The sequence below is a fragment of the Oratosquilla oratoria genome, chromosome 16 (assembly GCF_046742065.1).
Source record: "Oratosquilla oratoria isolate Oo_2021 chromosome 16, ASM4674206v1, whole genome shotgun sequence".
Taxonomy (NCBI): Eukaryota; Metazoa; Arthropoda; class Malacostraca; order Stomatopoda; family Squillidae; genus Oratosquilla; species Oratosquilla oratoria.
The window spans coordinates 53,780-71,164 of record NC_134792.1 but is presented as its reverse complement, the minus strand read 5'-3'; the positions used below and the strand labels follow the sequence as shown (position 1 = coordinate 71,164).

The 17,385-nt window shown below is 42.3% G+C and overlaps 1 protein-coding gene across 2 annotated transcripts in view; it reads right to left on the bottom strand.

The window, feature by feature from the left end:
* The window catches only part of LOC143033803 (intracellular hyaluronan-binding protein 4.S-like), a 28,861-nt gene that overhangs the window by 7,031 nt on the left and 4,445 nt on the right, over positions 1-17,385 (bottom strand). For both annotated transcript variants that reach the window (XM_076199299.1, XM_076199298.1), the window contains exons 2-3: positions 8,821-8,944; positions 4,420-4,702 (exon numbers count right to left, since the gene is read on the bottom strand). In XM_076199299.1, the coding sequence (XP_076055414.1) occupies positions 4,420-4,702; positions 8,821-8,944 (407 nt within the window). The remainder of the gene's footprint in view (positions 1-4,419; positions 4,703-8,820; positions 8,945-17,385) is intronic.

Below are 17,385 nucleotides of genomic sequence, written 5' to 3'. Positions count from 1 at the left end.
CAGCAGCCGCTGCCAGCCATACGACGTGTCGTAATAATACTCGCATCATAAAATATAGTCACCGCTTATATCGATCGTTCTCTCTTTCACCCGTGAATTTTGATAACCATAGAAAATGTGATTAGACAGTTTAGAGCTAGTATGTAAAAACACAGGGGCAACTACAATAAATATAATCAAGACGCCAATATGGCAGCCTCGCGTATCCACTTGCTCCTCATGCCGCCTACGTATGCGGCACCGTATGGAAGGGGTTAATGGAGCAGTGAGTGATATGATTATGAATATGTTTCTGGAGGTGGTATTTGGTGGTTGTGAAGGAAGAGAAGAGAGTATCTGTGTGTGATACAGGTCTTTGGGTGTTGTTTTATTGTTTCTTGGTGTGTGTGGGTGTTCTGCTATGTAGTGTAGGGGGTGTGATGTGTTTGTGGTGGCTGCGGCAAGTGTTTGTGTGCCTCTCATGTCGAGGTGGTCCTCGACTTTGAGGACTTTTGTTTCATGGTGTAAATGGTCTGTAGGTGTTGTATTTGTGCAGCCTGTAATTGTTTTTAGGGCTTTGTTTTGTATGATTTGAAGGGTGTGGTGTGTCTCACTGAGATTAGGAGCCTGTAGTTGAATATGATGGTTTAACATCACACACACACCCCTATCGGCTAGGATGGTACCCCTCACAGAGGGCTTAGTAGCATGGAATTTAATAAACCATGCCCTTGGTTCAACTTCACCGGTGGCAGGATTCAAACCCCCCTCACCTCGACCTTTGCCAAAAGTAACAACACCCTAACCCATTTCTGAGAACATTTGCTTATCCCTGGCAACAGGCACAAAACCAATACCTACAGACTAAATTCTGTTAACTACTTGCTGTTATCTTAACCCCTTCACTCCGAGCCAAAATCTCACGGGCAGCATTAGCTGCCAGATGTGTGATGTTGCATCATAATACTCGCATTATAAAAAAATAAAGTTACCACAGTATTGCTCGTTCTCTTTCACCCGTAAATTTTGATAACCATAGAAAATATGATGAAGCCAGTTTACAGAGTATGGGGGTCATGCAGGTACAACTACAATACTGGAGTCCCTCAAATAACGCAGGGGTTAGGTTCCTGAAATTACAGCGTATGACCAAATCCGCATATGCTGACTTTCCATATTAAATACCGAGAACCGTACGTGTGTGTGCGTGCGCGTGTATGTGTGTGTTTGTGCGTATATACGTGTATGTGGCGTATATGCATGTGTATGTGGTGTATATACATATGTGTGTGTATGTGGCGTATGTATGTGTGTGTGGCATGTGTGTATGTGTGTGTTCACATGTACAAGTAAACATGTATGTGCGTGTCTGCATTCATATTTGTGTGTACACGCACACGCATTCACAACATACACTGGTTGTCTAACACGTGTCTACGTGTATATGTCTGTTTTTGATCAACCAAACCACCACCGCCAGTAACAACAAGAACCTCATAAGAGAAATTAAGACACGACAAGCCCAGTCATTATCAGACTTATTAGTTGTGTTCCAAACGAAAGCAACATTACACTTCAACAGATTAGGGCGGTACAATTTCATGACAGCACGGCGCAGGTGGTGGAAGCGACAAGCTAAAGCTTGTTGGCTACCCCCCTACCACCCTCTCCTCCCCCCCTCCCTCCTGCATCAGTACCCGGAGGTTGACACGTAACCGCAGGCAGCCACCCACGGCTATCCCCTCGCCCCACACCCTTGTTTGAGCAGTTCCCAGTGTACATAATGACCGCGTTATGTGAGGATCGACTGTATATGGTAAAATAGAAAGCAGTCACCACAAATGTTTGCGATGTTGCCGCGTGTGTGCGTATGCGTGCCCGACTTGGCGCAAATTTTAAAATGGTTCTCTACATTTGAGATGGTTTTGAAATAAAATCCGCGTATGATTGAATCCGTGTTATTCGAATCCTCGTTATTTGAGGGACTCCAGTATATTTAATCAAGACGCCGACATCGGCATCCTCGCGTACCCACTTGCTCCTCACGACGCCTACGTAGGCGTCATCGTATCGAAGGGTTAAGTAGAAAAAGATGAATACCATCATGCTTTTTTTGCCTATCCTCCTAAGTAGTTGTCCTACCTCCCCTGTAAAAGTAACAGCTCTACCCTTTCACGATACCCTTAAAGCCAGGATCTTTTCAGCTCCCCCCTCATAATCCATAACCTCAAGCACTTGTATGCTTGTGGTCCGGGACAATATTGTAATGTCTACTCAAGATAACTGAACAGTTAACAGAATTCATTAAGTCTGTAGATACTGGTTTTGTGCCCGTTGCCAGGGATAAGCAAATGTTATTCTGGTTCTCAAAAACGGGTTAGGGCGTCGTTACTTGTGGTGAAGGTCGAGATGAGCGCGGTTCGAATCCTGCCATCAGCAAAGTTGAACCAAGGGCATGGTTCATTAATTTCCACACTACAAAGCCCTCAGTGAGGGACACCATCCTAGCCTCCCAATAGGGTGTGTGTGTGTGATGTTGAACCATATCATATTCAACTACAGGCAAATCGGTTTGACATCAGTTATAGGTAAAATATATGAATCTATACGAGCTAATACAATGGGAGATCACATTGAGGGACTTAATTTGACTTGAGACTCACAAAATGGGTTGTCCATGGGTATGTCTTTTAATCTCTTTTTACAAAGGATTACAAAGGCAGAGCATCCCGACAGGAGACGTTTTGGGCTGTTGTAATAAGTGTGAATCTGAGAGGGGAATGTTGAATAAAATCATAATTAACTGATCTTCCTGTATTTTCTTTTACCCAAAAGCCAGGAACTTTTCAGCACCCCCTCGTACTTCATCTGGCTGTCCATGAAGTGTGCATAGTCCAAGTCTATGGAAAGTCTTACGTTGGATAATGTCAGGGATTGTCTATGCAAAATTATTTACAAGTGCTAACTTATTTATTTGAGGGTAAGGTGACTTGTAGTGATTTTAATGTTTGTGTTGACAAATGTTTGCCAATTCAGTGTTTGTGTTCATGTATTGTTGATCTCAGTGTTAAAGGTCATTTGGTCTTATGTTAGAGATTGGAGTGAGGATGGTGCGTTTGAGTGTGTTGCGGTGTTTGTAGGCCCTGAATTTCTGGTGTGAAGTTTGTGTTGTGTGATTCTGTTGCCTCTGGGGATGTATTTCTTGTCTGCATTTTGTATGGTTGTACTGCAGGTGTGCACAGCAGTGTACGTCTGTGATTGGTGTGCCAAGTGTCTTGAAGTAATAGTGTTTTGGTGGTGTAGAATGGAAGATGACCAGACCCAAGAGCTCCACCTAAAATTAGGTTACTTGTTAAACAACATGTGGAAATAAAGGCGATGTCAGGAGAGGAGGGGGTGGAGAGGATTGATGGGGACAAGTGTGCGTATTTATGGATGTTGTTCATGTCTGTGACTGGGATTGTGGATATACCAGGCTGACAACTTGGTTTTAAAGTTGCCATCCAGAATAAGGTTGGGGATGAGGGCAAGTTGCTTGATAGTCTTGAAGTTGTCGGGAAGGGCAATTACTGGGGGTGGGAGTGTACAGGCTGACTATTGTGATTGTGGATTTGTTACCCATTAGGACTTTGATCGATTGCATTTTGTCAGTGGGAGGGAGGAAAGTTTTGGTAGTGGAGCTTGAGCCCACTTCCTCCAGTCTCTCTCCCTTAATGCTCACTTCCAGCCTGCTGTCACTCTCTCCCCTTATACATCTCATCACCTTACCTTTGCCTACATTTATCTTCAGCTTCCTTCTTTCACACACCTCAAAGTGTCACTAACTTCCTCAATCCTGCCTCTGATTCTGCTACAAGCACAGTGTCATCAGCAAACAACAACTGGCTTATTACCCCACTTTTCTCCATTTTCTCTAACCATCTCCAACCGCCTACCCTTCCATTCACCTCTTGCATCACCCCATCCATGCAGTACCTCCCACAGTGCCTTCCTGTCTACCCTGTCATAAGCCTTTTTCAAATCCATAAAAGCCCAAAAAAACATCCTTACCTTTTCCTCTAGCTTTCTCACATACGTCTTACCACAAAAATCTGATCTACACAACCCCACCTGTCCTAAAACCACACTGTTCCTCTACTAATCCTCTCAAGATCCTCCCATAAGCCTTCCCAACTACACTCAAGAAGCTGATCCTTCTGAAACTACTACACTCAGTATGAACATAGTAGTTTTTAAAGAAGTCTTCATGAAATAAGGAAGGTGTATGGTTGTTAGGATAATAAGGGGGAGTAATTGAGGTGGAATAGTGTAGGTTTTGGAATGTACAAATTTGAAGTTTCGTTCAATTAAAGCAATTGGGAGACTAATCAAGTAACTATGTAGAAATACACATTACCAAAAGACTAATGCAAGGTGTAAAATACTATATACTTTAGTTACCTTCTCAACATTTTCTGCTGACGTGTCCAATTCAGTCGACTGTTCAGCATTCAACTGCTGCTCAATTTGATCCTTGTCTGATCCCCAGTTGTATGATCCTGATCCTTCTCGCTTGTCCACAGGCTTCACTCCACTGGTCACCATTCCACTTTGCCTATCGTATTCTCTTTTCCCTCTACCGTCAGGTCCTCCAATACCACCACTGCCACCACGTCCTCTTCCACCGCGACCTCTACCACGACCCATGCCACGTCCTCGGCCTCTGCCACCTTCACCTTCAAATCTGCAAGATTAATGTGCTATTAAGTATCCAATAAATTCTACAAAGTACATAAAAAATCTGGACATAATTTTTCATTACACACACAATTTAAGGGGGCCGTCGCGCTCGAAAACAAACTTCGTCAATTATGATCGGAATTTCGCGAATTTTTAATGTTATATATACATATACCGAGATGTTCACCACCAATTTTCATATCATTTGGTTAAAAAACAATGAAGTTATTAAAAAAATATATAGTTTTTTGACCAATTACAAATTTTCTATCTCATTTATCCATTGACTGAGCATGCTGAAAAAATACCACAAATGCTCTATAGCAATACCTAAAAAATCATCGTAAGGTTTTTAGAATTTCCTCTTAGTTTAGGAGAAAGAATTTTTTTAAAGTGTCGTGTTTTTTTAATGCAATATATCGACTTCTATAAAAAAAAAATAATAATAATAAATAAATAAAATAAAAAGTTTGCAAATTTATTCAGATTTCAAATTATCCAACCCCCATTAAAATCGGACCAGTAGTTACAAAGGAGATAGAAAAAATGTAGAGAAAAGGGTAGTTTTGAGATATTGAGCTTTGAAGTTCAAAATACCTTTCCCTGCATTTTTTTATATATTTCATTTAGATTTTTTTCTCTGCGACAATCTTCATGCATTCTATATCATTCACATATTATAAAGTATAGCTGGTACCTGGTCCCCCTTTTTACGAGGTATTAGGAGTTGAGAAGCTGAGAGTTTCAGGAGGAGGCGCCACCTCCCTCATTGTCGCCAGGTTCGCTTACTAGAAAGCTCTCGGCTGGAAATCGGAGCTGAACGAAAGTTCTCTCTTCCTCTTTCTGGTCTTTGGTTCCCTTTCCGTTCTGTGTCTTTGTCTTGTTCCTCAAGTGCTTTTGTAATGATGGGATTGACTCCAACCAAGTGAGAAAGAAGATGATGGGATTGACTCCAAGTGAGAAAGAAGATTATGTGGCCTTCCAAAGTTATGATCAATGACGAAATGCACTTTGAGCGTTTTATTTGAGGAGGCACGTGATGGTACGTCACGCATGCTCAATGTTTGCCGGGACGTCATTTGAGAAACGAGGATAGGAAGGGTACAGGAGTGGGATAAACGCGCAATCAGCTTTAGCGAGCACATGTGCGCCCAGCCACACTGCTATGAGTCATCTCCAGTAATAACCGAGGCAGAAATACACTCTTTCTCCATAATTTGATTCAGTTTCTTAGCTTTCATGAAACACACGTTTCTTCTTCGATTGTTTAGGCATTCTTGAAATGATTATAGCTTCAAATAAAATTAAATAAAAGTTCTCCAAGGAGCGACAATTCGCTTTCTCCCCCTACTCACAATAATTCGCTCATTTCACTAACGAGCGAACTGATCCCTGTGTAGGACATGTTTCCAGCTAGTCTATACTAGTGAATAACAAAATACATAGCATTTGTGCCATTTTTATTGCGATGAAACTTAGTCGAACATATGTGCAGCGGTGTACTGGGAAGGGGGGGGGGTCAGAAAAATAGCCATAACTCCTTTATTTTTTTGTATTTTGCTGAAATATTTCAGAACTGGCTTGCCAAAGGTCACTAGATGACGGAATTTTTTTTCTCGAATATTTGGATTTTTTTCGGAAATTTATTGCGACGGCCCCCTTAACCACTTCACTCCGGACTTAAATCTCGCGGGCAGCAGCCAATGCCAGCCGTACGACGTGTCGTAATAATACTCGCATCATAAAATATAGTCACCGCTTATATCGATCGTTCTCTTTCACCTGCGAATTTTGAAAACCACAGAGAATGGGATTCAGGGCACATTTGGAAGAATGTAAAAACACAGGGGCGACTACAATAAATATAATCAAGACGCCGATATGGCAGCGTCGCGAATCCACTTGCTCCTCATGACGCTTACGTGTGCGGCACCGTATGGAAGGGGTTAAAAGGAGACTGAACACCTAGAATCATGAAATTTTAATCCAAAAATCGACTTTTACATATGGGCATAAAATCATCCTTAAAGCAAAATATGAACTTTTTCTTCCCCAGTGTAATGGGAGTTTGAGTTTACAGGGCCCGGGAGGAGTGTCACTTTAAATGGCTCACGCAAGAATAGGCCCTAAATAAGGAAGTGATAAGAAAATGACCTTGGTGAGTGAGGAAAATGGAGGAGAAATAAGGAAGGATGAAGTGAAGGCAGTTGTTAAGATGATGAGAGCAGGTATGGCACCTGATCTGGATTGATGCCATGCAGAATGTCTAAAAAATGGAGGTACAGTGATGGTGGACTGGCTGGTGAGGTTATCTAATGTTTGTTGGAGAGTGTGTAGAGTGCCGGAGGACTGAAGGAGTGCCTGTATAGTTCCACTCTACAAGGGAAAAGGGGACAAGTGAGTGTAGTAGTTTCAGAGGGATTATCTTATTTCAGAGAATTAGGAGAGGAACAAAGGGAGTAATTGGTGAGGAACAGTGTGGATTTAGGACAGGTAGAGATTGCGAGGATCACATTTTTGTGGCAAGATATGCAAGAAAGCTATAGGAAAGGGTAAGGATGTTTTTTAGGCTTTTATGGATCTGGAAAAGGCTTATGACGAGGTAGACAGGTAGGCACTGTGGGAGGTTTTGCAGATATATGGGATAGGAGGAAATCTTTTAGGAGCTGTCAAGAGTTTTTATGCGAGTTGTAGAGCGTGTATCAGAATTAGAAATGGAGAGAGCGAGTGGTTCGAGGTAAAGGTGGGACTTCATCTGGGATGTGTTATGTCACCCTGGCTGTTCAACTTATATATGGATGGGGTGGTGCAAGAGGTAAATGTAAGGATTGTGGGTCAGGGATTGGAGATGTTTAAAGAAAATGGAGAAAAGTGGTAACCTTAATAACAGCATGCTGTAGTGTTATTTCCCTAGAGACACTCCTGAAAAGTGGGCACCATCAGTGTGGCTCTCATTACTGATCTAGCTACTGCCTGGTCTTTTCATTGGAGTAAGATTATTCCAGGCATACACTAATCCCTCCAGAGGCTTACCTTAGGCTTGGCTAGATGTGCTTGTGTTCCATTTGCAACCCAACCCCCAGCATAGTGGTCTTGCTGAATTCTCACCCCACAAAACGCGCCACTTATGATTGCAATACACTCGTGCATAATTTGCTCTTCCATGCCCCTGCCCACCATGAAGCCCAGGGAGGGTATACATTTGTGGATACACATTAACCCTATAGCCCCAGGGGTCATGGGAGTATACAAGTACCCACCACCTTCACACCTGGGGTAATACAGTTGCAGACTGCATGGCATCCATGCAGTAGTTGCTCGACTCAGGGTGGCCTAATCCATAGATTCATGTCGTGCAGCCCAGGCAATTTGCCTCCGAGCCAAGAGGGGCCACCTCGTCTGGCCTGAATAATAGGACCAAACAGGCATGTTGCTTGTCCAAGGGTGACTCCTCATTGCAATCACCACACTGGGACATTGTTCAACTTCCAGGACTCCAGGACTCCCATTTCCAGTCCCTGCAAGGATGCTACCCATGGCAAATATGTGGGTTTCTGATCCATAATGGAGTTGGATGGGCATTGGTTCAAGAGTTCCTCTGCCTTTCCGATCTATTTTCTATTCAATCTATTTATTATTATTATTCCCCCACCATCTGAACAACCAACATGCATTTCTATCTCATGGGTGACCAGTGGGGGAACCAATTTAATTGCCAACAATCCTACCATGTTGATGGTGACACTGGGTTACATTGTACTAATAGGACAGTTGCCTAACCTGACACACAATTAATATACTAAAACAGCTTCTTTCCCTTCAAATGGGAGGTTACCAGTCAATGCAAACACCCACCCTCCATCTATTTGTTTCTTTTAAAAAATCTCTTAGCTTCTTGTGGATGAAGGGCCACTGTACCCCATGTATTGCCTGGGTCAGAAGCAATCCAGCAAGATATTCCTATACCTTACCAGTAGAGCATGAAAACAAACAGGATGTGACTTGCACTGCAAAGGATTGATTTATGGGGGCCTGCTATGGTTAAAACGTGGGTCTGCACTCCTCAGTGAGTGAAGAAGTATCAGAGGTTTTGTGTGACTGTAACAGTTCAAACGGTCTTACCGCGCTGGCGGACCACCATCCTTGGGACCCTCTCCTTCTGGCCGGTTACGTCTGTTGTTTCGTTCTTCACGGTCTGAGAAACGAGTCCTTCCTTCAGTGCTGCGAGGAGTACGTGTCTGGACACCTAGATTAGAAAAAAATTTAAATGTAGTATTAGTACACATTTCCTATAGCCTCTTTGCCCCCTTTTCTGAGGCTTCCAAAGTCAATGCACACATAATATCAGCTTTGCAACTTGAGGATAAAGGGTCATTCCTATCCCCATGGTACACTTGGGCTGAGGTAATACAGACAAGCAGTGCTGCCACAGCATGACCCCAAGCAAATTTATTTACTCTGCCATTACATCCCCCCCCCACATCAAAGAGTCCTTCATATATTCACAATCTACAGTTTAGAGAACATCCAGCAAGTAGTTCTGTATGGTCAATACATCTCTTCATAAATTTGAGGTCATTCCAATCATCAATCAACCCATTGCCCCAGTCCTCTAGCAGAACAAGTTTTCCAGGTAATTGGCAATAGAAACTGGGAAGGCCACAAGTCATTAACCACTAGAGTATGAGTCAAATTCCCATACTGCCTATCTCTTCCCTTTTACTCCACATCTGTACCACATCCATGCAAGACCCAAAGCAAATTGATTTACTCTACCATGACATCCGCCCCCCTCCCCCATCAAAAGAGTCCTTCATATATTCACAATCTATAGTTTAGAGAACATCCAGCGAGTAGTCCTGTATGGTCAATACATCTCTTCATAAATCTGAGGTCATTCCAATCATCAATCAACCCATTGCCCCAGTCCTCTAGCAGAACAAGTTTTCCAGGTAATTGGCAATAGAAACTGGGAAGGCCACAAGTCATTATCCATTGACTGAGCATTCAGAAAAAAATACCACAAATGCTCTATGGCAATACCTAAATAATTATCGTACAGTTTTTGGAATTCCCTCTTAGTTTAGGAATTTTTTTACATAAAATACAATATATAGACTTCTATCACTAAAAATGAAAAAACATGATAAAAAAATTACAAATCTATTCAGCTTTCAAATGATCCAAACCCCATTAAAATTGGCCAAGTAGTTATGGAGAAGATAGAAAAAATGTAGAGAAAAGTGTAGTTTTGAGATATTGAGCTTTGAAGTTCAAAATACATTTCCCTGAATTTTTTATATATTTCATTTAGATTTTTTTTCTCTGCGCCATCTTCATGCATTCTAATGTTATAAAGTGTAGCTGGTACCTGGTCCCCCCTTTTAGGAGGTATTAGCAGCTCAGAAGGCGAGGGTTTCAGGAGGCACCACCTCCCTCATTGTCGCCAGGTTCGCTTACTAGAAAGCTCCTGGGTGGAAATCGGAGCTGAACGATAGTTTTCTCTTCTTCTTTCTGGTCTTTGGTGTCCCTTTCCGTTCTGTGTCTTTGTCTTGTTCCTCAAGTGCACTTGTAATGATGGGATTGACTCCAACCAAGTGAGAAAGATTATGTGTCCTTCCAAAGTTATGATCAATGACAGTCGCTCGTGACAAAAAGCACTCCGAGCGTTTCAGTTAAAGAGGCACGTGATGGTACGTCACACATGCTCAATGTGTCAAGAGGTGCCAAGATAAGAGGGTAGTTAGAGGGTGGAGGGGAGTGGAGTGTATTTAGGGATGGTATGGGTGGGAATGGTTTTTATGCCTTTTTCTTTTTGGCTACCTCCCTTACAAGGGGGAAAAAGCCTTTGGTATGGTATATTTAAAATCAACTGAAATGGACATATTTTGAAAACTGCCCTGAATCATACAAACACCCATAACAGCATTTTCTTGGTGTTTTAGGTAACAACTCAGGTATTTTGAACGTTTCAACAGATCCACTCAAAATACAGGCAATTCCTGCTCAGCCTGGGATATTTTAATTGTGCAAACCTATGCAATATACCATTAAAATATTAAATATTAATTTTGTAAATTATAATATATTAACATAGTTATTTTCTTGGCAGGGGAGGAAAAAAAAAAATTGCTACAAGCATATCTACTAATGAATGAAGCCACTAGGATACAGTTTGGATCCCATGCTCATCTGTCCAGTCCAGTCAATGTCAGACGATGGCTTCACGTTGTGGACCAGGTATTCGCCAACTACAGGAGACTTTAAAAATAAGCTGTTACAAAGACAATGGGGCTTCCTTGGTGTTTATGAGAGAACACTGGGTTCTGCCATCATCTGCTAATTGCTCGAGGTATAATAATAATCAGGCTGTCAGCATCCATGATGATGACTTGGATGATCTTTAGAATTTGAGGTACTGAATTACTAAATATAGGTTACATACATACATATACCAAGGCTTTTTCCCCCTTACAAGGGAGGTAGCCAAAAAGGAAAAGGCATAAAATCACTCCCACCCATTCCATCCCTGAAAACACTCCCCACCCCTCCACCTCCCTCTTATCTTAACACCTCCTGGATGACGGGCCATCCCTGCACCTTGTCCACTGCCCTGGGTCAGAAGCAGTGTCGCAAGACACAGCACATCCACAGCAACGCCGCTTCATTAAATCGGCGACCCCCCCTCTCCGTTCCCCCCCATGCATAAAAGGAGAAGACGGGGAGAAATCCCTTCTGGCTGCGTCAAATTTTGCTCACACATACTACCTCACCGCCCATTCCACCTCATGCATCACATCATCATCCATATACAACCATTCTCCATTCACCCTCAACAGACATTCCCCTCTTCCCCAAAGCCCCCTTCACCCCATCCATCCACCTCATCCTAGGACGTCCCCTCATGTTCACTCCCTCCTCATCTGCCTTCCATACCTTTTACTAGTCTTTCTTCACTCAGTCTTTCCATGTGTCCAAACCATCCTAATACTCTTTCATCAACCCTATCTCCCAACTCCCTTTCCACCCCTATTCTCCTCCTCACCTCCTCATTTCTCACTCTATCCAGCCTAGCAACCCCCATCATACCCCTCAAACTCCTTCTCTCTTCCTCTCTTATGTTCCATGTTTCTGCCCCATACAGTGCTGCACAATCACTCCTTCATACAGTCTCCTCTTAGCATCCATTCCCAAATGTCTATTCCTCATTACTCTTCAATCCACCAAGGCATTTACTCGCTTCTCTCAATCTACATTCTACCTCCACCTTCACTCCACCTTTTCCTCCCACATTTGCACCTAAGTATCTTAAACTATCCACTTCTTCCAGTCGCTCTCCCTTCATGCTCACTTCCAGTCTACTGCCACTTTCACCCCTTGTACATCTCATCACCTTACTTTTACCCACATTTATCTATAGCTTTCTATCACATACTCTCCCAAACTCTGTCACCAACTTCCTCCATCCCTCCTCCAATCCTGCCACAAGCACAGTGTCGTCCGCAACCAACAGCTGGCTCACCTCCCACTTTCTCCATTTTCTTTAACCATCTCCAATCCCTTGCCCACTACCCTTGCATTTACCTCTCGCACTACCCCATCCATGTATAAGTTGAACAGCCAGGGGGACAAAAACGCATCCTTGACGAAGTCCCACCTTTACCTCGAACCACTCATTCTCTCCATTTCTAATCCTGACACAAGCTCTACTACTCTTATAAAAACTCTTGACGGCTCCTAGAAGCTTTCCTCCTATCCCATATATCTGCAAAACCTCCCACAGTGCCTTTCTGTCTACCCTATTGTAAGCCTTTTCCAGATCCATAAAAGCCCAAAAAACATCCTTCCCTTTTCCTATGGCTCTCACATATTTGTCTTACCACAAAGATCTGATCTACACAACCTCTACCTGTCCTAAATCCACACTGTTCCTCACCAATTACTCCCTCTGTTCCTCTCATAATCCTCTCATAAGCCTTCCCAACTACACTTAATCTAATTCCTCTGAAACTACTACACTCACACTTGTCCCCTTTTCCCTTGTAAAGTGGAACTATACAGGCACTCCTCCAGCACTCTACCCTCTCCCCAGCAAACATTAAATAACCTCACCAACCAGTCCACCATCACTGTACCTCCTTTTTTTAAACATTCTGCATGTCATCCATCCAGACCAGGTGCCTCACCTGCTCTCATCATCTTAACAGCTGCCTTCACTTCACCCTTCCTTATTTCTCCTCCATTTTCCTCACTGATCATTTTCTTAGCATTTCTCACGGCAGCTATCTTTCCCTCCCTATCCTCCTTCACATTTAGCAACTCCCTAAAATACTCTGCCCATCTTCCCCTTACTGCCTTCTCTTCCATCATCTCTCCATCTGCACCTTTAACCTTTTCTTCTCCACTTGATTCATCTCCTCTTCCTCTCTTAACTTCTTTCCAAAACGTCTTTTTATTACTTTCAAAATTTTCCGTCATACGCTTACCCCAATTCACATCTGCTCTCCTCTTTGGCTCCTTTACCTTTTGCTTTACTTCTCTTTTCTTTGTACCTCTCATATGACTACCTCGTCCTATTATGTAACCAATCTGTGAAAGCTCACTTCTTCTCTTCTACAACCTTCTTTGTTTCCTCATTCCACCATTCACTACCCTTCCTTCTATTTCCTCCAGTCCTTGTTCCACACACCATCCTTGCACACTTTGTGACTCCCTCCTTGAACCATCCCCATTCCTCCTCCACACCTAGATCTAATCTATCCTTCACTCCCTCCCACTCCTCCTTCAGCTTCTTCTTGTACTCCTCCTCCTTTTCCTCTTCATTTAACGAGTTCACTCTAAGCACCTCCCTACCTCTTGTCATTTTCCTCTTTCTCCATCTATCCTCCACTCTCAACTTACCTTCCACCAAAAAATTATCTGATATTCCCCCACCCTCTCCCTTTAGCAAATATACATCCTTAACTCTTCCTATCATAATCCTATTTACCACTACATAATCCTGTCATTTTCCTCTTTCTCCATCTATCCTCCACTCTCAACTTACCTTCCACCAAAAAATTATCTGATATTCCCCCACCCTCTCCCTTTAGCAAATATACATCCTTAACTCTTCCTATCATAATCCTATTTACCACTACATAATCCATCAACGCTCTATCTACCACCCTTCCATCCACCACCCTCTCCCATGTGTACTTATGCTTGACTTTCTTCCGAAACACTGTATTTGCTATTATCAACTCTCTAGACACATATCCACCATCAACTCTCCACTACGATACTTTCCTGGAACTCCACATTTCCCAACCACACCATCAATTGGACCATTTCCTACCCTAACATAAGGTCTACCAGTACTATTACATTGACATTTCTCCCTAAATCCTCTATGCACTCATTTAAATCTATCCAAAAGGCCTCCCTTTCTTCTACACTCCTCTCACTGCCCAGCCCATATGCACTTACAAAGACCCACATCTCCTTTCCCAGTTTCACCTTCATCCACATTATCCTTGAGGAAACCTCCTTCCACTCCACTACACGTTTACCTATCTCTTCACTTACTAGAATAGCCACCCCTTCCCTACCTCGCCCTCTTTTCACTCCTGATAACCTCCCACTTACAATCCCACTGACACTCACCCTTCCCTTTCAACTTAGATTCACTCAAAGCCAACACATCCATCTTTCTTCTCACAAACATACTACCTATCTCTTCCCTTTTACTCTCATCTGTACCACATCCACGCACATTAAGACCCAAACCTTAGGGTGCTGGTCAGAAAACTCCCAGACCCTCTTATGCCTTTACTTTTTCGTTTAGGAATGTCCCCTGTGGGGCTACAAGGAGAAGGATGCCTAGTCCCAATCCCCCATACATATACCACGGCTTTTTCCCCCTTACAAGGGAGGTAGCCAAAAAGGAAAGGCATAAAATCATTCCCACCCATTCCATTCCTGAATACACTCCACATCCCTCTTATCTTAGCACCTCCCAGATGATGGATCATCCCTGCACCCTGTCCACTGCCCTGGGTCAGAAGCAGTGTCGCAAGACACAGCACATCCACAACAAGGCCACTTCATTAAATCGGCGACACCCTCTCTCCGTCCCCCCATACATGAAAGGAGAAATCCCTTCCAGCTGCATCAAATTTTGCTCACACGTACTACCTCACCCACCATCCCCGCCCATTCCACCTCGTGCATCACAGCATTCATATACAACCATTCTCCAATCACCTGTCTTCTGTCCTCTCCCTTCCTTCCTCAACACATTCCCCTCTTCCCCAAAGCCCCCTTCACCCCATCCATCCACCTCATCCTAGGGCGTCCCCTCATGTTCACTCCCTCCACATCTGCCTTCCATACCTATTTTACTAATATTTCTTCACTCATCCTTTCCATGTGTCCAAACCATCCTAATACTCTTTCATCAACCCTATCTCCCAACTCCCTTTCCACCCCCGTATATGTTAGGTTAGACTAAGTTATCATGCTTTCATTTCTTCAACCTCTGCATCAAAAACACTGCCAAGAAAATTGCACATTACATTTATGTATAATTTACTATTGTTATATTGCATAGGTACAACTAAAAATTTACCCAGCCTGACAATTATAAATTCCAACTCAAATTCTTTTATCTATATTTTAGGTTTTCATAACTATAACTTACAAAAGAGAGGAATGTCTGTGGAGGAAGGACAGGAGAGGACAGAAGATAGGGGTGAATGGAGAAGGGTTGTGTATAGATGAGGCTGTGATGCATGAGGGGGAGTGGATGGGGATGGGGGGTGAGGAAGTATGTATGAAAAGTTTTTTTTATGCAGCCCGAAGGGATTTCTAACTGTCTTTTCCATATCTTAATTTGGGGACGGAGGGGGGTCGCCGAATTTATGAAGCGGCCTTGCTTGTCTTGCGACACTGCTGACCCAGGGCAGTGATGACCCGACATCCAGGAGGTGCCAAGATAGGAGGGAGGGTGGAGGGGAGTGGAATATATGGGAAATGAAATGGGTGGGAGTGATTTCTATGCCTTTTTCTTTTTGGCTACCCATGTAAGGGGGAAAAAGCCTTTGGTATATGTATGTATAACTATGGCCTGTTTATGGGACATTATAAAAGCTGGAACATCCCAGAAACATGTCTTGAGGCTATGTGTAGGTATAAATAGGGTAGAGATTTACTCAATTTCCAAGTTGTCATTTTCCTTCCAGAATCAGTCTCTGACAGTGAACAAGATGTGCCCCATCAAGCAATTTGTTTACATCTCACATTTTATAATTTAAATATGATTCCAGTGCTCAAATGCTAAAAATCGCTAGCAACCCCTTGTATATCTGGTAAATAAAAGGTTTTTGGTTATTACACCAACTTTTTCTAAGAAACTATTTCAGAATGATATAATTAAAAACCAATAAAGATGTTACCAAATTTTTATAATTTTAAATTACCTGGCTTATTTTATGTGACATGTTGCCGATGTTTATCTTACTTCCTGCAATTTTTTTTTTCTTTATGAGGACCACAATGGTAACAAGTTTAGCATGCTTTACTTTATCCTTTCAATTTTATGCAGTGTATCTTTATATAATTCACTCCCAATAAATCCAAACCAATGCCAATGTGAAAACAGAAACTGCTAGAATTCTTTTTTCTATTCACCTAGCATACCATCTAGGTCTATGTAATACGCCAACTGAAAGCACCTACCAGCGTCTCTTATCAAAGTGAAGATTCAGTAAGTCTGTTCTTGATCCAAGGTGATCGAGTGAACATTAAGGATATCAGCACCTGTCTGTCTGTTATTTGAAGCAAGGGAAATTTTAAGCAACTGACACCTCATTCATCCCACTTCATTATTGATACTATAAATATTTTATTCTTGGAGGTAGAGTAAGCAGATCATGTGACCATCTTTTGGCAAAGGCAGAATGTCTCATTTTTTTTTTAAATCTAATCAAATCAAATCAGCAAATCATTAATTCCAATACCAGTACACTAGTAGGTACTAAGAGTGCACACCTACATGATATATCTAAACAAAATATTCATTTTGTAAACTAAACTCCATCAATCCAACCTGTCAAGTCTTACATTTTTTACACAAGTCTTGCATAATTTCTATGATGTCCAAATATTACTTTTTTACACAAGTTGAAAATCTTGTGCTTTTCTCAGCATGCATTGTACGAGTTTTTTTTAAACAATTTGAAATAAATTCCCTCAGCAAGTCAACAAGAATGACAATGAAAAGAATCAGAAATCCTGCTTTACCAGTTTTTGGCAACAATTTGGTATCGACAACAGCTGACCACTTCACCGATTTCATATGTAATATGCTCCCAGACTCAAAAGCCACTTAAGCCTTTGCCTGCAAAGTACTGTTTTTCATGTGTTCACACTGTGCCATGTATTTACATTGAGTTTCCATTCCCCATGTTTTGAAATATTGAAAAAACTCTTGCTTTACTTCCATTTTACACACAAACTTATGGTCTCTAATACATAGTCTTACAGCAAGACAACAGTAGCTTGACAGGTATGCACTTTTCCCATCAGGTATACCTAAAAACCTTGCCAAAAATTACACACCACTGAACAGAGCAAAGACACAGGCTTCAAGACACTATGTTTGTCATCTGTCTAGTCCTGTACAATAATAATAATCCCTGCCTATGA